General features: G+C 47.7%; 1 protein-coding gene across 1 annotated transcript in view; it reads left to right on the top strand.

Annotated features, from left to right (window-relative positions):
• The window catches only part of RNF212 (ring finger protein 212), a 142,134-nt gene extending 126,787 nt beyond the window's left edge, over window positions 1-15,347 (top strand). The window contains exons 5-11 of the mRNA XM_006893646.1: window positions 609-665; window positions 1,634-1,692; window positions 2,857-2,909; window positions 3,002-3,062; window positions 4,872-4,917; window positions 13,841-13,904; window positions 15,307-15,347. Coding sequence (XP_006893708.1) covers window positions 609-665; window positions 1,634-1,692; window positions 2,857-2,909; window positions 3,002-3,062; window positions 4,872-4,917; window positions 13,841-13,904; window positions 15,307-15,347 — 381 coding nt within the window. The remainder of the gene's footprint in view (window positions 1-608; window positions 666-1,633; window positions 1,693-2,856; window positions 2,910-3,001; window positions 3,063-4,871; window positions 4,918-13,840; window positions 13,905-15,306) is intronic.
• The last annotated feature ends 6,892 nt before the right edge of the window (window positions 15,348-22,239 follow it).

Genomic DNA, 22,239 nt, shown 5'->3' with positions numbered 1-22,239 from the left:
TGGGGGCAGTGGAGGTGGTGGTAGTGGTAGCTTTGACAGTGGTAGTAGTGATGGGAGGGGGAATATCCTATATGTCTATTTTCTGATTTACATAGCTTTTCTCGGAAACCCAGTTCAGATGAGGATGTGCAGGGAAGTAGCACACTGAGTTAGCATTGTCCACGAGAGTCCTAGTCTGGTCCTCTTTCTGGTGGAGCTGGGTCTGAGAGTTCAGACCACACCCCCACGTTCTCAGAATTTGTAGACTCTCCCAGACTCGCTGGGCCTTGTTCTGTAGCCCTGCCCACCCAGCACCCTCTTCCTGGTCCACGTGTTGGTCTTGGAAGTGTTTACTGACTGTCACTCTGTTTGGTGGGCAGCACACTAGGCTTGACCACTGTACGCCCTGTGTCCTGGCCCTGTCTCGGGACATCGGGAGCCTCTGCTCTGAGCCAGGAGCAGTAATATGACTGGATTGCAGCCCCCACCCCAATAGACCACCCGCTGGGGGTGGGGTGTGGAACAAGTGTGTTTTGTGGAAATACCTGTGAAGTGGGGGGAAGTTAACAGAATGTTCTACCCTGAGACCATGCGCCAATGTCAACCACTAAAATGTGTTCTGTGCTCAGATTTCAGAGTTTCAAGAAAAACACAGGAAGAGATTGTTAGCCTTTTACAGAGAAAAGGTAAATCCATTGATTCGTTGCCTCCTGAACCTTTTGACCTTTTGATGTAAATACCACACGTGTTATCTGATGCCCCCTGCTCCTTGGGGGAGGCCTGCTCCCTGTGAGGTCTGCCTTCAGTTATGGGGACAGGCTTCCTGCTGGAGACACCTCACTCTGGTCCCGCCTGCCTGATTGAAGCCTCAGAGTCCTGGATTCTCTTTCTAGAATCTGGAACTTTCTGTCTCTAAGGCCCTGCTGCTGCCTCTTGTCAGGTGTCCCAGGTGTTTGGGAACTCTGCTGCCCTCAGCCCTGGGGCCAGGCATGCTCAGTGCAGGAGCCTCTGCCTTCTCCCAGGCCCCTCCTTGTGTGTCCTGGGACCACTCTGGCCTGGGTGTCAGGGGACGGGTGTAAATGAAGTGGTCTGCGTCTCAGGGTTGCTGGAAGAGGCTCCTACTCTGTCCTTGTGTTCTGTTGCCCCCATTAGTCCAGCTTCCCTCTGCAGTGCTCTTTGCCCCGCTCTCCAGGCCAGCTGCAGGTCCTAAATTCGTCTCTTTTCCCATAATACAGTGGGAGAGCCAGGACCTTGCCCGATGGAATAACAGCCTATTATTTGAAAGATGTGCTTTTGAAAAGATAAGGCACATTTTGGCATAAATTCCTCTACGACCCTGTCCAGGGCTGAGGTCCGTTGGTTTGCTGCTCATATCTGTGCTGCTGTGCTGAGCTGTGAGCCGTGGGTCCAGACGCTTCTGCTGGGCTTTGGGGTTGACTTACCTTGGCTTCAGTGTGACTCGCAAAGGCCACAGTCCTCGGTCCTGGGTGATCTGGATTGAAAGCTCACTTACTGATGACTTAGCAGTGTGAGGACAGCTCCTGCATTCTAATTATTGGTTCAGGAAGCTCGCAGGATCAACATCAATTTCTCAAAGTCGTCTTTGAACCTGACACAGTCTGTCCTGAAGGCTGACCGCACTGTTTGTGTTTAGATCTCTAAGCTGGAAGAGTCCCTCCAGAAGACAATGCTGCGGATAGAGCAGCTGCAGAGGTAAGGTCCTGCCCCACACCAGAGCGTGCTGCACAGCGCCCGTCCACGTCTCTGACCGCCCCGCTCCCAGAACAAGCGAGAACCAGTCAGTCCAAAAGACGTCCCCATCATGACAGGCGCACAGGCCTGGGAGCAGTGGGCAGGGGCCAAACAGAGATGAGCGCAGCTGCTGCCACCTGTAATCCTAGCCCCGCGGACAGAGAAAAGACCACCTTCATTTCCTAGGAACTTCTGTTGAAGCAGAAGTTTTTGTGGGAGAGAAGCAGGTGAATTGCTCTCCTGGAGGGTGGATTCGTCTGTGATTTCTGAGGCAACAGGAAAGTGTCTGGCCGGGGCCGCAGGAGAGCCCTTGAGCTGCCCCTGGGAGAGACCGGCCGCCAGGCAGACTCAGCTGGCACCCGTGGGTCTGGCTGGCCTGCCGCCTGAGGCCTCGCTCCTGCCAGGAAATGTAGTGCATCTCTCTACACTGCTCAGTCTATCTAAAGGCCCACCGTTGGCACATGGTGCGTTTCAGAAAGAAGTACCAAAAGTGCCAAGAATGCCCCAAAAAATGGTAGCAAAAACTATTGCTTTTTCAACCCCTGGAAAGTCTAATAATGGAGAGCTCTCCCCTCTTGTCCGGTTGGTGGCTCTGTACCTTTCACCCAGCGCATCTGAGTGACCGTCTCCGACACTGGGCTCAGTCACGTGCTGTAGTTTGGTTCACGGTGGTTCTCTACATGTATTAGAATCTGTGCCTGCTAGGCACTAATGGCCTAGATTCTCTGGTAGTTTGCTTAGCGTGTATACCTAAGAGGTGTGGAGAATGGACACGGTCCTGATGCACACCTCTTCATGTTAAACATGCTGGGGTTTCTGTTGAACACTTCTCAGCATGTGAGTTTCCAGAAGTCCCCGTCTAGTGCGTTACACATTCTCTAAGGATCCAGGGACCCAGAGGCACGTCCTACAGTGGAGAAAAGCTGCGAGGTCATAGTGGTCCTGGGTGTGCCCTCCCTGGGATGGGGGCAGGCAGGACAGTCCAAGAACCGCCAGTGCACCCGCAGTGGCCAGCCTGATGGAAACATGGGCCCTTGCCATGTACTTCTTACACTTTAGTTGAGATGAATTTGTCACAACTCAGTGGTGATGACTTCACCCGCTCACTTTTCCCTGTCTGTTTAGTATGAGATCATCACAGCAGACAGCTTTCAACACAGTCAGAAGCTCCATGTCGAGTAAGTAAACGAATGTCCGAAAGGGGAGACGAGAAAAACGCACGAGGAGGGTCTTTCAGTAAAGCGCTCACGTTAAGATTGTTTCATCACAGCACCCTTAGCACAGCCCAGTGGACATCACCTCTTCCCACCCAGTGCGTCGTCCTCAGAAAGGTACGTACACGTCTCGCCCTGCGCTCGTGAAAGCCGCTCCGTCAGTATTTGTAAGGCATGCGGGGTCTTCTTAGGACACACTGAGATGTCTCTTCCCATTCCGCAGCCTCTCCTAATCCTCTGGTCCTGTGTAACTCACTCTTGGACATCTAACAGTCCAGTCAGGAAGTGGGCACTCCGGACCGGACCGAGGGGCCACTTCCCTTTGCAGCAGATGTCCCAGCTGATGGTGTGCAGACTGGGCAGGAGGTGGGGAGGAGGAGGAGACCGGGCCTCGGGAGGGACCAAGCCTTGCAGGGCTGGAGAGGCGTGTTGGAGCTGCTGCCCCAGGAGGAAAATTGCAGGCACAGGCCCACGTGTGTGTGAGCCGTGGAGCTTTGGGGAAGCTTGAGAAGGTCCCAGCCACCCCCGGGGGTGTGCCCAGGAAGACCACCTCCCTGCCATGCCCAGGGTCCAGAAGGAAGTCCGAGCTCCATCTGGTAACCAGATGCCCTACCCCTGTGGCTGTAGCTGGTGGACGAGGGGGACGCCCTGTGCTCCACTCACTTGGCCAGTGTGGACTGACCCGGGGGTCCTCTTGGAGTTTTCTGAACAGTAAACCCCTGGCCAAGCAAAAGCTGATCTTTCAGTGACGGGAGAGCCGGTGGACGGCAAGTCCTCCACAGAGGTAGGCAGGACCGAGAGAGCCAGACCATGGGGTGGCCTCCTTAGGAGCCTTGTCCTGGCTGAAGGGAGAGCAGGCAGAACTGGTCAGTCGCAAAAATCAGTACCTTTCTCTTCTGTGTTCCCATTTTCCTTAAGTTGTATCCAGAGATCCTGGTACAGGGATTGCTCAAGACCATTCTGGTGGGATTCAGTTGGTTCCCTCCACTCACGCTCTTGACAGCACCGTATCAGGCAGCTGACAGACACAGTAAATGAGTGGATGGTTCTCTCCTCCCCCTAGGAAGAGGTTGCCGCCATCCGGTTGATGCCAGCAGCCCTGGGGGGCAGAGGAGGGTTTCCAGGGCTGTGGTGTTGACAGAGGCAGCTCATGGCTTGGGAACCACAGTCTCTGGGTGAACCGCCAGGCTCTAACCACAGTGCCACCAGCACTCCTCTTCCCCCTCCAGGCTCCCAAATGAGGATTTTCTGTTCCCCTTTGGCCTGATTAAGGGCAGTTCCTGAACAGTGGTTGTGGAAAAGTTAAAACGCCCGTCAGCAAGTGTTAGCAAAGATAAGACGTCCCCACTCCCAGGGAGCTCTAGTCCAGCCGGCGTCAGGCAGGAGTGAGAGGCGTTGAGAGACAGGCTTCAGAAAAGAGAGATGGCCATGTGCACAAAGACCGGAGACTGCTGGACTGTCCTTAAAAAGAGGGTGAGGAACAGGTCATGGAGGCGCGAGTGAGAAGAGGTGAGGTCCAGGAGGGGTGTGTCTGTTTAAACACAACAGCCAGAAAAATTCAGCAAGAAGGGAGATGGAAGAGATTGGGTTGATGATGTCAGGACCTCTGACCAGTTAGGAGCCTGTTTTTGTTGGTGTGTGTCGTTGAGTCAGAACAGATTGACAGCTGACCCTCCAGCAGAGGCAGTAAATCCCATGGGAGGAGATTGCCCGTCCTTCTGCCTATGAGAAGCTGGTGGATTCAAACTGCATGCCTCTGGGATTACAGTACAGCTTCTTACCTCCAGGCCAGCAGAGCTCCTGTGAGCCTAGAAAGTTTAGAGCACTTGTAAAACACCTTGTGGCCTGTAAGTGTGTTAACGTTGACATCATCAGATGATACCTCCGTCCCAGGCTCACTTGCATGTTTGACTGTGTATTTAACAGAGTCGAGTCCATGGAAGTTGATGTCACCCCTTCCCCCATGAGAAGAGTAAGTACAGGTCGTCTTCTATGTTGTTTGTTCTCCATGTCCAGATCCTTGTTATTTACCATGTTTCTAGTGAGAAAAGCTAATGAATTGAACCATTCAGACATACATGACTTCATTATCAACCAAACAAGCACTCGCTGCTACCGAATCGATCCCGACCCACAATCCTGTAGGACATACTATACCCACCAAAGGGTGTCTCTTTATTACATGCTGGGGCCCGGAGCTGAGGGAGCTGGGATCTGCTTTGGGGCCTGGATTCTGCTGCCCAGGAAGGCCCTGTTGCCTCAGCAGATAGCCAGTGGTGGGCATCGGGTTAGAGGAGAGTGAACAGGGGCAGCAGGTGCATGTTGGCATTTGGGGATACAGCAGTATTAACCCCATGGATGCTGGCAGCCTGTGGGAGGCCACCTGTACCTGCGCACAGAGCCAGAGAAGCTGCCCCAGTTGCCCGTGTGTACCAGAGGGCATGGGAGCCAGGCAGAGAGATAGGTGTGGCCTCCCCTCCTCATGTTGAACTGAGTCACCACGGGGTCGGTGCCCTGCTTTGCTCCCCTCACCACCTTACAGAACTAAGTTAGGCCAGAGGGACTGGAGGAGGGGGCAGTGCTCAAGCCACTGTAAAGTAGCACAGTGGACAGCAATTTCAGTGGCCGGAGAGGGAGCGAGTGCGGACTTCAGTGTACAGCACGGGGGCCGTAGAAGGGCCGGTGCTGGTCTTGCTCAGAATAATCCCAGAATAGAGCGAGGCTTCGTTGGCGTGCAAGGCTGAGATGAATGCCCAGGCCTTGGTTAGAGCAGAAGCCCGAGAAAAAGGCAAGGAGGCAGAAGTGAAGGTGGAAAGTTAAGATTTATTTTTAAAGGTTCAGCCCACAGGATGGGGCAGGCCTTCCTCCCAAGAAATGAGGTAATGGAGGAGGAAGCTTGCCTCTGAGCATCAGTCCTGTTCATGGCTTCCTCATCTGGGGCTGCAACCTGGGCCAATGAGGCGTCGTCATGGAGAATTTCGTTTAGCAGGTGGTTCTTATTCTGGTCCACTTCTCTGACGTTACTCTGTGCCCAAAACCCTAATTCCACACATGTCGGTGTCTACTTCCTGGTTCTGGTGGTTCATGTTTTATCATGAATGGACTTGGGCCTCCTCTGTCTCCTTGGTTCTAACCTTAGCAATAAGAACCAAATCAATCCTTCTCATCTCAGGAAAAGAATTGGCTCAGAAATGGGCAAGAACTCTAAAATAAAACATATCAAACTTTATAAAGACAGAAGAGAAGGCGAAGCCATAACCTCAAATCCAGAGAGAGCCAGAGGGCCGGAGGCTCCGGGGTGGCCCCCGTCATCAGTTCATTCAGGCGAAGCACCTTCTGAGACTCCAGGGTGGTCTGTAGCCAGGGGTGGGAGTGCCTGGGGTCAGGGAATAGGGGGTAAGAAGGGCCTCCAGGGTGATAGGAACAAAGGCAGGAAGGTGAGTGTGACAGCACAGTGTGGGGATTAGTCAGATGCACATTTGTTGTTGTGTTGCAAGGTGCCATCAAGCTGGTTCTGGCCTGTAGTGACCCAGCACAACAAAGCAGACCCTTGCCTGATTCACGCCGTCCTCACAGCCGGTGCCGTGTTTGAGCTCATTGTGATGGCCACTGGGACAGTCCATCATGGAGCCTCTTCCTCTTCTTCACTCACTCTCAGCTTTACCATGTTGTGCTCGTCCCGGTACTAGCCCCCTGACCCCCATGACACCACGCCCAGAGGATATGAGGTGCAGTCTCACCACCCCTGCTTCCAGCCGTGCACTCTGGCTGCACGCTTTCTAAGACAGACTCTCAGGTCTTTGGTAATCAGTGGTCCCCTCAGCATTCCTTGCCAACATTGTATGCAAAGGCTCAGGCCTCCTCTGGCCTTCCTCATCCACTGTCCAGCCTTGGCATGCACATGAGTATTTAGTATTTAATTCCTGTGTTCCTTTTTGCTAACACAACATTAATGCTATTTATTGGAAAGCACTGTTCTGTGCACTTTATAAACTCCTCTGTGGACTCAGTCTTCATATATTCAGTAAGGTAGAGAGCAGTGCTGTGGGCACGTGATGATAAATGATGTTAATCTCCAACGGGATCATCCTGAAACCAGATCACGGAGGAACTTGAATTCTAGAATAAGAAGAGAATAAAGGATCAGTGTGGAATAAAAAAAATTAAATAGGAAATAAAGAATCCTTATAAGCTTCTGGCCAAAATCACATGCTTTGGGCATGTTCCGAGAAGAGGCTATTCCTTGGAGAAGGACATCACGCTTGAAAAAGTGAAGGGTCAGTGAAAGAGGCAAACCGTCAGTGAGATGATTGACACAGTGACCACAGCAATGGACTCAAGTGTGTCAGAGATGATGATGGCGTAAGATAGGACAGGGTCCAGATCTGTTGCTTATAGGATCACTGTGAGTCGTATTCAGCGACGGCTAACAAGAAGCAGCTTCAGCAGGGGTGAAAACCCCACTCTTTGGTGAGAAATGGAAGTGCTGGCTTTCTCTCCTGCCAGCTTACCCACCCACACATCTGCGTTCCCTCTCGTCCCTTGTCTGTGACTTTGAGCAAGATGAAAGCATCACATTCATCATCAAAAAGAACATAAATCGACAGATGAAGCCTTCTGAAAATTAAGTCCCTCCCTGTGTGCTTCAAAAACTTTTTCCAGGAGAGTCAAAAGAAAACCTGCTGACTGGGAAATAACATTTGGCAATGATATCTTATAGAAGGGTTTCATAACAGAAGTTTGCAGAATCTTACAGGGCCTTCCCAAAAACTGATAACCCAGTCACAAAATGGGCAAAGACGTGGAAAGTCTTTTCAAGGAGGATAACATTCGGATGGCAAACAGACACATAAAGAAATGCTCATAATCACCGGCAATGAGAGAGATGCAAATCAAAGCCACAATGGCATACCATCTCCGGTAATAGCAAAGTTTAACAGGACAGCAAGCAGTAAATGTTGGAGAAGCTGTGGGGAGATAGAAACTCTCATATATTGCTAGTAGAATTATAAGATGGTGCAACCACTCTAGAAGGCATTTTGGCATTTCCTCAAAAAGCTGAACATATGACTCAGCTATGGAACTGCTGGGAATATACCCCGAAGAAAATAGAACTGAGATACAGATGGAGATTTATAGACTTATGTTTATAGCAGCAATATTCACGATAACAAGAAAGTGCAAACAGCCCAAATGTCCAACAACAAATGAATGGATTGAGAAATGATGGTACATTCACAGCTCTAAGGAGCATATTTTGTAAATTATTATACAACATGGGAGAATCCGGAAAGCTTTATGCTGAGTAAACTCAGTCTCGTAAGGACAAATACTGCATAAGACCATTGTCGTAAAAATAGAAGGATAACTAGTAAGATGTAGATAAAAGCCCAAAAGGAGAAGGATGGGCAGAAGATGGGGAGGGAAGAAAATCACTAGAAGAGCAAGAGTTTGGTGAGCAGAGGAGGGAGGGAGGCTGAAGGGATTAGGAAGGACCCAATAGGGACCTGAAAAGACAGCATGATAGCAGCCATCAATGGTGATTAATTTTATAAAAAAAAATGTATATGAGTGATCGTTTAAAGCACAGTGTGGATATAGAAAGGTGTGAAACAGTGTACATGAATAATGTACAATGTATATGAATTTTGTATGTAAATCAATATAAAGTAAAAATAGAAAGGAGAGAGAAGGGGTGGGGGTGGGGGGGAAATCCAGGCTCTATCCTGAAATGCACAGCAGAAAGCAGATGCCGTCCGTGCATCTACAAGGAAGAACTGGTGATAACACTTGTTCGCATCTGTGTGCCAACCACTAATGCCAAAAAAGTGAAAACATTGAAATTGACTATTTTTAACAGATTCTGAAGTCATAAATTGATCACACGTTCAGTCATACCAACGAGTTCCCAATAGAAGGTGGAAACTGCAGACAAATGATTAGTAGTTGGAAAATGTGGCCTTTGTGGTAGACGTGACTCTGGAAATTGAATGAGAGAATTTTACAAGCCGAGTGGCTTTTTAATGCCGCTTGCCTCCCCCTCGCCCCCGATTTGGCCACAAAACAACGCTGAGATCTTTCTAGATGGAGCCTACAGGAGGCATGAGACCACTTACATCTGTGGAAGAAGAGGCAGAAGGTCATTCTCATCAGGCAGAACAAGATAGGGGCTGATCAGTCGCTTTTGTGCCATTTCAAGATGAAAACAAAACAAGCCAGATGTTTATATAAACTGGAAAACATTTTCAATTAAGTAATAATAAAATTTAAAAAACAAAATAAGGACTCAAACAGCAAATAAAAAATGTCCTACATTATGACCAAGTAAGATGTATTCCAGAGAAAGTGTTTTATAAAATAAACACCCTTGATGAAAATGCTACAGAAGACTAAAATAGAACAGAAATTTCCGAATAGGATTCAGGCCATATATAAAAAGCCCACAACCAACACTTACTCAGTGAAGAAAGATGGGATTGTTTTCCTCTTGATACTGAGAATGAAACAAAAATGCCTACTCCCATCACTTTTACTTAGTACTGTGATACAAGTTCTAACCAGAAAACAAGACAAGGAAAAGAAAAGATAATCATATTGGGAAATATACTAGGCACATAGTTTAAATACAGCAGCTGCTCTGTGGACCTCTTTAGAGTGCTAAAGAGCAACGATGACAGTCTAGAGACTAAGGTGCACCTGATCGGGCCATGGTCTTCTCAGTTGTTTGTGTTGCATCCAAAAGCTGGACATCATGGATAGCAAAAGAATTGATGCCTTTGAGTTATGGTGTTAGAGAAAAGTATTGGATTGCCAGGAGAACAAACAGGTCTTTCCTAGAGAGGATGAAACCAAGCTTCTCCTTGGAAGTGATGATTTTGAAGCTCTGTCTCACATACTTTGGGCACAAGGCCGGGAGGGACTAGTCCTTGGAGAGAGACATCATGTTTGGAAGGGTAGAGGGATAGCATAGGAGAGGAAGACCTTGGATGAGATAGACTGACACAGTGATGGTGGCAGTGGGGTCAGGTGTGTCACATGGTAAGATTAGCTCAGGATAGGGCAAAGTTAAGAAGTATTGTTCATAGGGTCACTATGAGTTGTAGTCGGCTTGATGGCCCGTAACACCACCACAGTAGAAGTGAACCAAATTGTAGGCTGTCAGGTCAACAGAATAAATTTTGTTCCTGTATGCCAGCAATGAGAAATCTAAAAGGGAAAGTAAGGAAGCAATTCAATCTACAGTAATATCTGAGAAAAGAAAATACATTTAGGGACCTCTCTAAAGTACTGAGGGGCAACAGTGTCTCTCTGGAGACTAAGGTGCTTGTGGTACAGGCCATGGTCTTTGCAATCACGTTATGCGTCAGTTGAACAGTGACTACGGAGGATAGAAGGAGAATTGATGCCTTTGAGCTGTGTTGTGGGAGAAGAGTTTCGAGGGTGCCATGGACTGCTAAGAAAACAGATGCATCTTGGAGAGGGTTAAACCAGGCTGCTCCTTGGAGGCAAGGATTCTGAGACTTCGTCTGACATACTTTGGTCATGTTGTAAGGAGAGAAGTGCATCATGTTTGGGAGGGTGGAGGGCAGGCACAGGAGGGGAAGGCCCTCTGGGAGGTGGATTGATTGAGTGACTGGGGTAATCGGGATGAGTGTGTCAGAGACAGTGAGATTGGTACAGGACAAAACAGAGTTTAGGGCTGTTGTACATAGCGTCGCTATGAGTCGCAAGGGACTTGACGGCACTTAACAACAACAACAACCAGGGATGTGAAAGAAACAATGAAAACTAAAATATTGCTGAAAGCTAGTTTAAAATCCTTAAATAAATGGAGAGATGTCCAACTGTTTATAGTTTAAAAGACAATATTGTTGAATAAATAAATATATATATATATATTATTCAAAGTGATCTGTAGATACAATGGATTTCCTATCAAAATTCCAACATCATCTTTACAGAAATAGATAACCCAGCCCTAACTTTATATGGAAATACAGGAGATCCCAAATAGCTAAAACAGTGTTATAATAACAAAATAGGACTCATGCTTTCTTATTTTAAATATGCAGTGTGCTTTCTGTCATCCAGTCTGGTACTGATACAACAGTAGACACACAAACCAATAGCATAGACTTGAGGGCCAGAAAGAGACCACACATCTATGGTCAGCTGATTTCTTTTACAAAGATGTTAAATCCATTCCAGCAGCATGGACAAATGCCCTTGATAAATACTGCTCAGGAAATTGGATTCCCATATCCTGAAAAAAAATGGGATCTGAGTCTCACATTATACACAAAACTAAGTTGAACCTGAAGGACCTAAACGTGCAAAGACTAAAATTCTTGGGAAAATTCTATGATGGTTTATCTACTAAAACAACAAGAGCACAAACAATAAAGGACTAAATAAATGGAATCTCGTCAAACTTCAAAACTTAGATCATCCAAAGGGTCTACCAAGAAAGTGAAAAGCTGCCAATGGAGAAATTATCTTCAGAAACTGTTTAGTTTCAAGAAGAATCTAAATACACATTTAATAACCAAAATGTACATTAAAATTTTACAACTAAAAGACGAAGAACCCAAGCATAAAATATGTAAAGGATTTGAATAGCTAATTTCCCCAAGCAGGCATTCCAGTAGCTGCATTTAGAACATGAAAAGGTGGTTGGTGTCATTAGCCATCACTGAGATGCAAATCAAAACTGCAAGTTACCATTTTATTCCCATTACAGTGGCTACATTTTTTAAAAAAAATAACATAAAATAACGTTACAGGGATTATGAGGAGTTTTAATATCTTTGTTCATTGAAGAAGAGTATGACATCAGAATTGAAGACTTACTGTTAGGTGTCATTGAGTCAATTGGGACTCACAGCAACCATGTAAACCACAGATCTAAATCTTGCCCTGGCCAGTCTGCACATTCTCTCTGTCTCTTCTCAAGCTGGGAAAGGTATACGATGGCCCTCAGTGAGATGGATGGACGGATGGATGCATGCATGCACTGGCACCGTGGGCTGGTGCAGGATGTGAAAGACTCTTTAGCATCCAGCACCTTGACGTGGCTGTATGCAACCTGCAGGAGGTGGAATTCTATTGAAAGTGAAAAGGACTTGGCACACTGATGAAGATCAATGAGTACAGCCCTCCGTGTGAATTACACGTCCACATCAAGAAAACTCCACAACGGGACCCACCGGCAACATCATGATGAAGGCTGAAGGTGTCCGCAGTTTCATTTGACTTGAGTCCCGAATCTGTATGCTTGGAAATCAGGGGAGCAAACAACATACTGCATTGGACACATCTGTGTATCGATTGTGGGGGAGCACCAACTCTTTAAAACCTTAAAAAGCTTTTGACAGCTAGAGTGCATCTGACCCAAGCTGTGTTCTTTCCACTTGCCTCAAAGGCTGGTCTGTGAAAGAAGGTAGAAAATAATTACTGCTTGTGAGTGATGGTGTCGGTGAAGACTATCGAGTATACCATGGATAGCCGGAAGAGCCAGCACGTGTTTTAGAAGAGTATAACCAGAAGGCTTCTAGAAATAAGCATGGTGTGCAATGTTCCTTGATGCTGATGAAGGCCGGAACACAAGGAGGTCTCTAAGGAATGTCAGGTTCACAGACACTAAAGGAAATGAGAACTTGCTGCAACTGTCAAGTGAGAGAGAACCTTCTGCTAGACCTGTTATCCTGAACTTGAACTTACAGCCTCCTACATTGTAAGAATAAATTTGTTTCCAAAGCCAAAATAGAAAGAAAGAAGGATGGCAACACTTCATCTCCTAGACCTTGGCTGTGTTACCAGGAGGGATCCGTTCCTGATTAAGATTGCTGAGTTAGGTGGAGCAAAGGGTCAGCTAGAAAAAAGAGGATGATTCTCAGCAAGATGGACTGAGGTCGTGGTGGCAACAGTGGGTTCAAACATGACCATGATGGTGAGGCTCGCAGACAACTGGCCGGTCTGTTCGGTTGTGCGTATTGAAGCTGTGAGTCAGAACCAGTTAGACGGTGCCTAAGAGCAAGGCAGCTTCCTGATTCTCCTTAGAAGCCAGATACTTGGAAGAACACAGGATACTAAAGTTGTTGTTGTTATGTGCCGTTCAGTCGCTTGCGACTCATAGCGACCCTATGTACAACAGCCCTAAACCCTGCTCTATCCTGTGCCAATTGCACTGTCTCTGACACACCCATCCCGATTACCCCAGTCACCGAATCAATCCACCTCATAGAGGGCCTTCCCCTCCTGCGCTGTCCCTCCACCCTCCCAAGCATGATGTCCCTCTCCAAGGACCGGTCTCTCCTCACAACATGTCCAAAGTATGTTAGACGGAGCCTCAGAATCCTTGCCTCCAAGGAGCCACCCGGTTTAATCCTTTCCAGGACAAATCTGTTTGTTTTCTTGGCAGTCCATGGTACCCTCAATACTCTTCTCCAGTACCACAACTCAAAGTCATCAATTCTCCTTCTATCCTCCCTTGTCATTGTCCAACTCTCTGATGCATAACAAGTGATTGCAAAGACCATGGCCTGTATCAGATGCACCTTAGTCTCCAGAGAGACACCGTTGCTCTTCAGTACTTTGGAGAGGATACTGAAGACGCTGATATATTTCTTTCTTATTCCCAGATCTTCAGAACACTGGTCATGTCTTTCCTTCTCTCATTGTTTTGGGGCCAGGGGAAACAGTAGTCACCTCAAGAGCCTTTTTTCTAACAGGACAGGCAGAAAATAGGCACATACTTAAGTCCGGGAAGAATTTGTCCAATGGTAATAGACGGAGAACCAGCTCAAGGAAGCAAGGTCTTAATAAGGAATGAGAGTCTTAATCTCATAAATGGCCACTTTGGAATGCTGTCAATTGTTTTCTTTTCACAAACACAGCCTGAGGTAGCTGTGGGCCCAACGAGAATGTCTTTGATCAGTCCACCACAAGACGGGCGGATGGGTAAGTAAACAATCCTGTAACTTCCACCACAAATTAATGCATCTTTTTAAGTGTATTCCCACAAAAGGAATTTGTAATCAGTTACCAAGACATTCCCAAATGTGTGGTGTCCTTCAACCAAATCAGGATGTTGTTCTTACTGCTGGGTACCGTCCCATGGCCTCCAATTCCTAGTGACCTCAAGAACCACAGAACCAGGCCCTGCCCAGTGCTGCATTGTCTTCACAGCTCTGCAGTGCTTAAATCCATTGCTGTAGCATTGTCAGTTGCTCTCGTGGAGGGCCTCTCTTTCACGTACCCACTTCTTTTCCAAGGCCTCTCTTGACAGCATTCCCAAAGTATACAAGATGAAATCACACCCTAAATCTTGTCCCTAAGGTACATTCTAGCTGCATTTCCTTCAAAACAGACTAGTTTGCTCTTTGGGCAGTCCATGGCATGCTTCCTATTCTTTGCCAACACAGTTCTTCTTTGGGCTTCTTCATTCATTGTCTTAAGTATCACATGAATCTGAGGTAATTGGGAATACCATGGCCTGAGTCAGGCACACCTTAGTCTTCAGAATGATGGCCTTACTCTTTAGCACTCTGAAGAGGTCTTTGACTGCATGTTTGCCAAATAGAACACGTCATTTGATTTCCTCACTGCTGTTTCCATGGGTCCTGATTGTGGATGTAAGAAAATAAAGTCATTCACAACTTAAGTTTTTCTTTCCATCTGTTACTATGTTGCCTACTGGTATAGTGATGAGTATTTTTGTTTTCTTGATGACGTATAATCCATATTGAAGGCTGCCATCTTTTATGGGGTTTTTGTGTGTGTGTGAGAAAAATTTGTATTTAGAATTAGCCAGCTGGACTCAGTTTAGATGATCCCAATTTTGTTGGCAACATCGAAAACGTCATAGTCAGAGCAAGTTGAACATAGGCCTGTTGAGCTTGGCCACATCAGCGTCATAGAGCTTCTTTACAGCTTGTTTAATTTGGTGCTTGTTGGCCTTGACATCCACAATGAACACAAGTGTGTTATCTTCTATCTTCTTCATGGCTGAGGGAAACTTGATGATGGCATAGTGGTCAAGTGTGTTTCTCCTGGGGACGCTCTTCGGGGGGTATTTGGGCTGCCTTCGGAGTCTCAGCGTCTTAGGCCCCCAGAAGATGGGTTACGTGCAGATCTTCTGTTTTTTGGCCATGGTTGCCCTTCAGGGCTCCTTCTTGGGCTTTAATGCCTTTGCTTTGGCTTCAGTTTTCGGAGAGGCAGGGGCTTCCTTCTTCACTTTCAGCACCATCTTCGTAGAAAACCATCTTTCAGATTCTTTCATTTGACCAACAAGGTTGTATCATCTGCATTTGTCAGCTTGTTGATGAGTCTTCTTCCTCCTGACCCCACATTGTTCTTCCAGCATCCCAGAAACACCCAGACCACCGCAGTCTGGCACACTGACCGCTAATGGTGTCAGCAGAGGACATCCTTCCTGACCACGTGCACGCAGCCATTGAATCCTTTCAGGGAGAATGCTTTGTTACCAGTTAACAAGTCACAAAGGGCACTAGTGTTGTTGCCTTCTGTTGCCTCCTGCCTTTTTCAGAAGAATTTTCTTCCTGAGTTTCTGAGCAGCAGTGACATTGGCTTTGACCCCTGGGCCAGTCTCGAGGGTCACGCCCCACACTTGCGTCCATGTGTGCTGAGGCTCTTTCCCAGTCACAAGGGGAGGAGGAGTCCACCAGTACCATCATTCAGACACAGCAGTTGCCTTTGCTGCGATTCTGAACTCTGTTGCCTTAGTGTCATAATTGATCCATAGCTGACCCTCCAGTGGCTTTCAGAGGCCGTGAGTGCATGGGAAGAGATTGCCCATCCTTCTCCATGGAGCTCCGCATGGCTTGGAGCCACTGGAGAGGGGCTGCATTTGGGTTAGCAGTGCAGCGCCCCTTGGGCTGAGTCATCAGAGCTGTTGTGTTCCCATGCAGCCAGTGCCCTGGTCAGTCTTCTCCTCCAGGCTAAAGAAGTGAGCCAGGTGGGAGAGACTAGGGGAAGGGGTGGTGCCAAGGTAGCACGGGGTGCAGCAAGTTCAGGGAGATCAGCCTTCAGTGTACAGCACTGGGCCCCTTCCAGGAGCCCGTGCTGGTCTTGCTTAGAGCAGTGTTGGCGTAGGCCGAGGCCCTTTGGGGCCACCAGGCCAGGAAGAAGGGTGCAGGTACAGAAGTGAAGGTAAAAAGGAAAGATAGGTTTATTCGAAAGTTACGTCCCGAAGGACGAGTCAGGCTTTCCTCCGTGGAAAAGAAGCAATGCAGGAGGCCACATACCAGTGAGATGAGGTCGTATTTAGGGCCTCCTCCTCTGGGTGTGCCTTGGGGCTGGAGTCTGGGCCAAGGAGATGACGTCACGGGGAGTTCAGAGGTTAGCGGGTGGTTGTCATTCTGGTCCCCGTTCTCTGACATCATTCATACGCCCCAGACACTAATTATGTTGTTTCCAGGGGCGAGTAGCTTATTCCACGCATGTCGTCTCTGGTTCTGCCTCCCCTGTCCTGTTGGTTCTAAACCTAGCACTGGTATGCGGTTCCCACAGTGGAATTAAATGAAAGGTCAGTCATATAAAAATAGGCTTAAAACAATCCAAATATTCTGAACTTGATTTAAAAAAAAAACAAAACCGTAAGTACCCTTTGAATCATGGGGGGGGGGAAATCACAATAATTTGAGATCTTTAAATGGTTGAAAATACAGCACATTTTTAAGATGGAAGTAGAGCACTGCTGAGAATGAGTTTTGTAGCTTTAAACGCTTAAATGAGAAGAACAGCTAGTGTGAGTAACTTCAAGAGGCTAGAAAATGATAGTGATTCAAACCCACTGTTGTGTATCGTCAAGTCTGAGCCCACCCACAGCTGACCCTCGAGGGGTCAGAAGTAGGAAATCCATGTGAGGGGACTGTCCGTCTTACTCCCATAGAGCAGCTGATGGATTCAAACCGTGTACTTTTGGATCTGCAGCCCAATTCCTTACCACTCACAGGGAGCTCTGGTGGCCTAGTGGTAAGAAGCTGTGCTGCAATCCCAAAGGCGTGGGGTTCAAATCCACCAGCCGCTGTGTGGGAGAAAGGTGGACAGTCTCCTCCTGTGTAGATTCACTGGAGGAACAGCTGTGGGTTGGTTCCAACTCTACAGGACACAGCCACAAAGTGAAACCACCAGGGCTCCCTAAGAAAACCCCCCTAAATTCAAGAAAACAGCAAAGAGCATGTTGTCGTTGTGTGCCGTCAAGTCATTTGCGACTCATAGCGACCCTATGCACAACAGCCCTAAACCCTGCTCTATCCTGTGCCAATCGCACTGCCTCTGACACACCCATCCTAATTATCCTAGTCACCGAATCAATCCACCTCATAGAGGGTCCTCCTCTCCTGCGCTGTCCTTCCACCCTAGCAAGCATGATGTCCCTCTCCAAGGGCCAGTCCCTCCTTGCAACATGCCCAAAATATGTCAGACGAAGCCCCAGAATCCTTGCCTCCAAGGAGTTGCTTGGTTTAATCCTCTCTAGGATGAATCTGTTTTCTTGGTAGTCCAGGGTACGTTCAAAACTCTTCTCCAGTATCACAGCTCAAAGGCATCAATTCTTCTGTCCTCCCTAGTCATTGTCCAACTCTTTGATGCATAACAAGTGATTGCAAAGACCATGGCCTGTATCAGGCCCACCTTAGTCTCCAGAGAGACACCATTGCTCTTGAGTACTTTAGAGAGGTCCCTAACAGCAGACTTTCCCATCGCAATACACTTTTTGATTTCCTGACTTCTGGTGCCAAGTGTGTTGACTGTGGAGCCGAGCAAACTGAAGCTGTGAACAATCTCAGTCTCTTCGCCATCCATCCTGATGCTACCGATTGGTCCAGTGGTGAGAATCTTTGTCTTCTTGACATTGAGCCTCAGTCCATACTGAAGGCTGCAGTCCTTGACCCTCTGCAGCAAGTGCATGAGGTCCTCCTCAGTTTCAGCAAGCAGGGTTGTGTCATCTGCATATCACAGATTGCTAATAGATCTTCCACCATAAGTGAGGTAAAAAAGTGGGAAGAGGAGGGAAAAATCCGTGGAGCTTAGATTTGGGGTTCCCACGGGAGGCCAGGACCTCCTCTTCCCACCAGGCAGGCCCAGCTGCCCAGCCCAGAGGTCGGTTTTCACCACAGCTGGGGACCCAGGTGTCAGCTCACTGTTTCCGGGTGACCAGGGAAATAGGGAGGACGTTACCTGCAGGCGAAATCCCCACAAGGAAGAGGAGGGGCCTGTGTCAACCCTTCACGTGCAGCACTGTTCTGAAGGCCGGGGGTCTGCCGGTGTTGAGTGAAATGGTCCGTAGGTAGCATTTCCACAGTGAGGCGGCAGGTAGCGGCCAGCTGGAGGAGCTGGGGACTGTCCTACACTTGACCATCTGACTCTAGGGGTGCTTGGTGACCTGCCCCCCAGTTTCCTGGCCTTAGGATATGGCTTTCTCTCTACTCACGTCCTCACCAGGTGGGGCCCTGGTCTTGGCCACTTTGCTGTCCACAGTCCTGCGTACTCCTTTCTTTTTTTTCTTTCTTTTTTTTTTTGCTAGAACATAATTCACTTTATTTGTTATAGAAAACCCACTAGGTGGTGGCCACAGCTGGAGCCTGAGTCCTCTGCACGGAGACTCTGGTGTGAGTCTTCACAAGATGATCTGTGAATTCCTGGTAGGGAGACTTGGTGAACACCGTCTCTTTCCAGAGATCTGGGGTCAGATAGCTGTAGGTCTTTGAGATGGCATCAAAGGTGGCCTTAGCAAAGTTGCCCAGGGTAGCTGTGCAGCCCCTGGCTGAGGTGTAACAGTCATCAATTCCAGCCATCATCAACAGCTTCTTAGGCACAGGGGCCGAGACGGTTCCAGTGCCTCGGGGTGCAGGGATCAGACGCACCAACACAGAGCCACAGCACCCAGTCACCTTGCAGGGAACGGTGTGAGGCTTGCCAGTCTTGTTCCCCCAGTAGCCACGCTGCACAGGGACAATGGAGAGCTTGGCTAGGATGATGGCTCCACGGATAGCAGTAGCCACCTCCTTGGAGCACTTGACGCCCAAGCCAACATGGTCATTATAGTCTCCGATGGCAACAAAGGCCTTGAATCTGGTCCGCTGGCCAGCACGTGTCTGCTTCTGCACTGGCATGATTTTCAACACCTCATCCTTGAGGGACATGCCCAGGAAGAAGTCGATGATCTCAGATTCCTTGATGGGCAGGGAGAAGAGATAAATCTCCTCCAATGATTTAATCTTCATATCTTTCACCAGGCAGCCCAGTTTGGTGACGGGGAGCCACTCCTTGTCCTCGGCTTTGCCTCCTCGAGCTCCGTGGCCCCGACCCCGCAGACCGATACCGAAGCCTCTGCAGAAACTGCCGCGGGCTCCCATCCCAGGGCCTCCAGGCCCTCCCGCTGCACCGGCGTCATCCGCCATTTGGTGTTTTCTCAGAAAAGAAGCGTACTCCTTTCTGAAAGGCAGAGCGGAGGGAGGAGAAAGACCGATTACAGAAGTTGGACAGACCCTTTCTGCTGTGTTGCCTTCAGAACGTTGCTTACCCTCTCTGATTCAGGTTTTAAAAGGGAGCCCACCAACTGTTGACTGTTGGCAGCTCCGGTACGGCCAGACCAGACACACCACAAGTGAATGACTTAAACAACAGAAATGTGTTATCCTGTAGTTCAGGAGCTGGGAGTAAAAATCCAGGACAGTGGCTCTTAGAGGAAGGCTTCCTCTCCCATCTTTACCTTTTATCCTAGTTCCCTTGGAGATTCCACATAGCTTGGCATATTGTTGTTAATAACTGTCATCATTTATCAAAGGTCATACAGTTTCTAGAGGTGTGTTGTTTAGGAAGTGGATGCCACTCCTGCACTCATGCTTGGCGTGAGTCTTCCTCCATTTCTGCTCTGTTGACTGAATCAAGATACACCCTGCACTCACTCACTCTGCTGCCTTAGCCAAGACCAGCCATTCATACCTAGGTGGGTTTCTAACCAGAGGCGCAGACATTAGGATTTGCCACACAGATCTGTTGTTTGGTGCCGTCGAGTTGACTATGAGCAGTAGCAACTCTGTTCAGCAGCTCTGGGCCCGGGCCTGGCCTGGGCCATCCTCATGACCTCTGATACACTTTGGTCCACTGTTGTGGTCACAGTGTCCATCACGATGCTGCCAGTTGGCCAACTGGTAAGAATCTTTTTTTCTCTTGATGTTGAGATGCAGTCCATATGGAAGATTGTCATCCTTGACCTCCTGCAGCAAATGCTTCAGGTCCTCAGTTTTACCAATGAGAACTGTGTTATCTGCATAGCCCAGGTTGTTGATGAGTCTTCCTCCAATCTTAGTGCCAGATTCTTCATAAAGTTCATCCTCTCACAGTATCTGTTCCTCGTAGATTAAAAAGGTATGGAGACAAGACACGTCTCTAATACTCTCTTTTCTTTTTTTGAACCATGCAGTGTTTCCTTGCTCTGTTTGTACCGCTGCGTCCTGGTCTAAGTATAGGTTTCAGATGAGCACAGTCAGGTGTTCTGGGATTCCCATTCTTCTCAGTGTTAGCCACAGTTTGTCGTGACCCACATAATCAAATGCTTTTGCATAGTCAATAAAACACAAGCATTCTTCTGGTACTCTCTCTCCTTTCAGCCAAGAGCTATCCGATATTGGCATTGATGCCCCCACTGCCACAGCCTCTTCTAAACCACCTTGTATTTTTGGAAGTTCGCTGTCAATGCATTGATCCAGTCGTGCTGTTGTTGTTATGTGCCATCTGTTTGCTTGTGACTCATAGCAGTAACCATATGTACAACAACTCTGAACCCTGTTCTATCTTGAGCCAACTTCATTGTCTGTGACACACCCACCCCCATTACCCTAGTGCCTGGGTCAGTCCATCTCCTCCGGGGTCTTCCTCTCCTTTGCTGTTCCTCCATCCTTCCAATCAGGAGGCCCCCTCCAAGGACTGATTCCCTTCTTGCACTGTGCCCAAAGGACGTCAGACAGAGTTTTAAAATCATTGCCTCCAAGAAACAGTCTAGTTCACCCTCTCTAGAACAAACCTATTTGTTTGTTCTCCTAGCAGTCCATGGTATCTTCAGTACTCTTCTGCAGCACCACAGTTCAAAGACATCAATGCTGCTTCTATCCTTAGTTATTGTCCAGCTCTCTGATGCATAGCAAGTAATTGTGAAGACCATGGTCTGGATCAAGTGCACCTTAGTCTCTAGACTGACGTCATTGTTCTTCAGTACTCTGGTGAGGTCCCTGGCAACAGATTTTCCTAATGGAATTTGTTGATTTCCTGGCTACTGGTACCAAAAGTGTTGATTGTGGAGCCAAGCAAGCTGGTGCTGTTAACAATTTCAATCTCTTCACTATCTATCGCGATGCTGCATTTGGCCCCATGCTGAGAATCTTTGTTTGTTTTTTCATTATGAGCTTCAACCCCGTACCGAAGGCACCATGGCCTGGATCAGGTACACCTTAGTCCTCAAACTAACATCATTGCTCTTCAATAATTTGGAAAGGTCCCTGACTGCAGACTTTTTCAGTGCGGTACATTTCCTGGTCTCTCCTGACTGTGAGTACCAAGGGTCAGATGAAGTTGTTGACAATTTCAATCTTTTCTCCATCTATCATGATGTTGCCTATTGGTCCATTGATGAGAAGTTTTGTTTTCTTGACATTGATATACAATACATATTAAAGGCTTCGGTTTTTGATCTTCTGCAGCAAGTGGATCACCAAGAAAGATGACCCACCAGAATGTAGAAATTACTGAACAATATCATTAATACCATGTGAGCTAAATACTGCTGAAAAACAACTATAACAATACATAGAAAACTACCAGAAGTTCAAGTTGGATTTAGAAGAGGCTGTGATACCAGAAGTATCATTGCTGATAACAAATGTATCCCAGCTGAAAACAAAGAATACCAGAAAAGTGTCTGTTTGTGCTTTATTGGCTGTGCAAAGGCATTTACTGTGCGTATCATAACAAATTATGGCTAACGTTGTGCCGAATGGGAATCCCAGAACACTTACCTGTGCTCATATGAAGCCAGTACATAAACCAAGAAGCTGTTGGCTGAACAGATCAAGGGAAGAACTGCATGGTTTAAAATCAAGGAAAGTGTCCGTTGAGGCTTTATCATTTCTCCTTATCTGTTCAATCTGTATGCTAAACAAATTATTTGAGAAGGTAGACTCTATGAAGAAGAATGTGGCATCAGGATTGGAGGAGGACTCATCAATAACCCAGCTTTTCTTTGGCTGTTGCTGTTGTTGTTATGTGCCGTCGT

Source organism: Elephantulus edwardii, unplaced genomic scaffold (genome assembly GCF_000299155.1).
Source record: "Elephantulus edwardii isolate Elephantulus edwardi_28Jun2011 unplaced genomic scaffold, EleEdw1.0 scaffold00129, whole genome shotgun sequence".
NCBI lineage: Eukaryota > Metazoa > Chordata > Mammalia > Macroscelidea > Macroscelididae > Elephantulus > Elephantulus edwardii.
The sequence above is the reverse complement of the archived record's forward strand: the minus strand, read 5'-3'. Positions and strand labels throughout refer to the sequence as shown.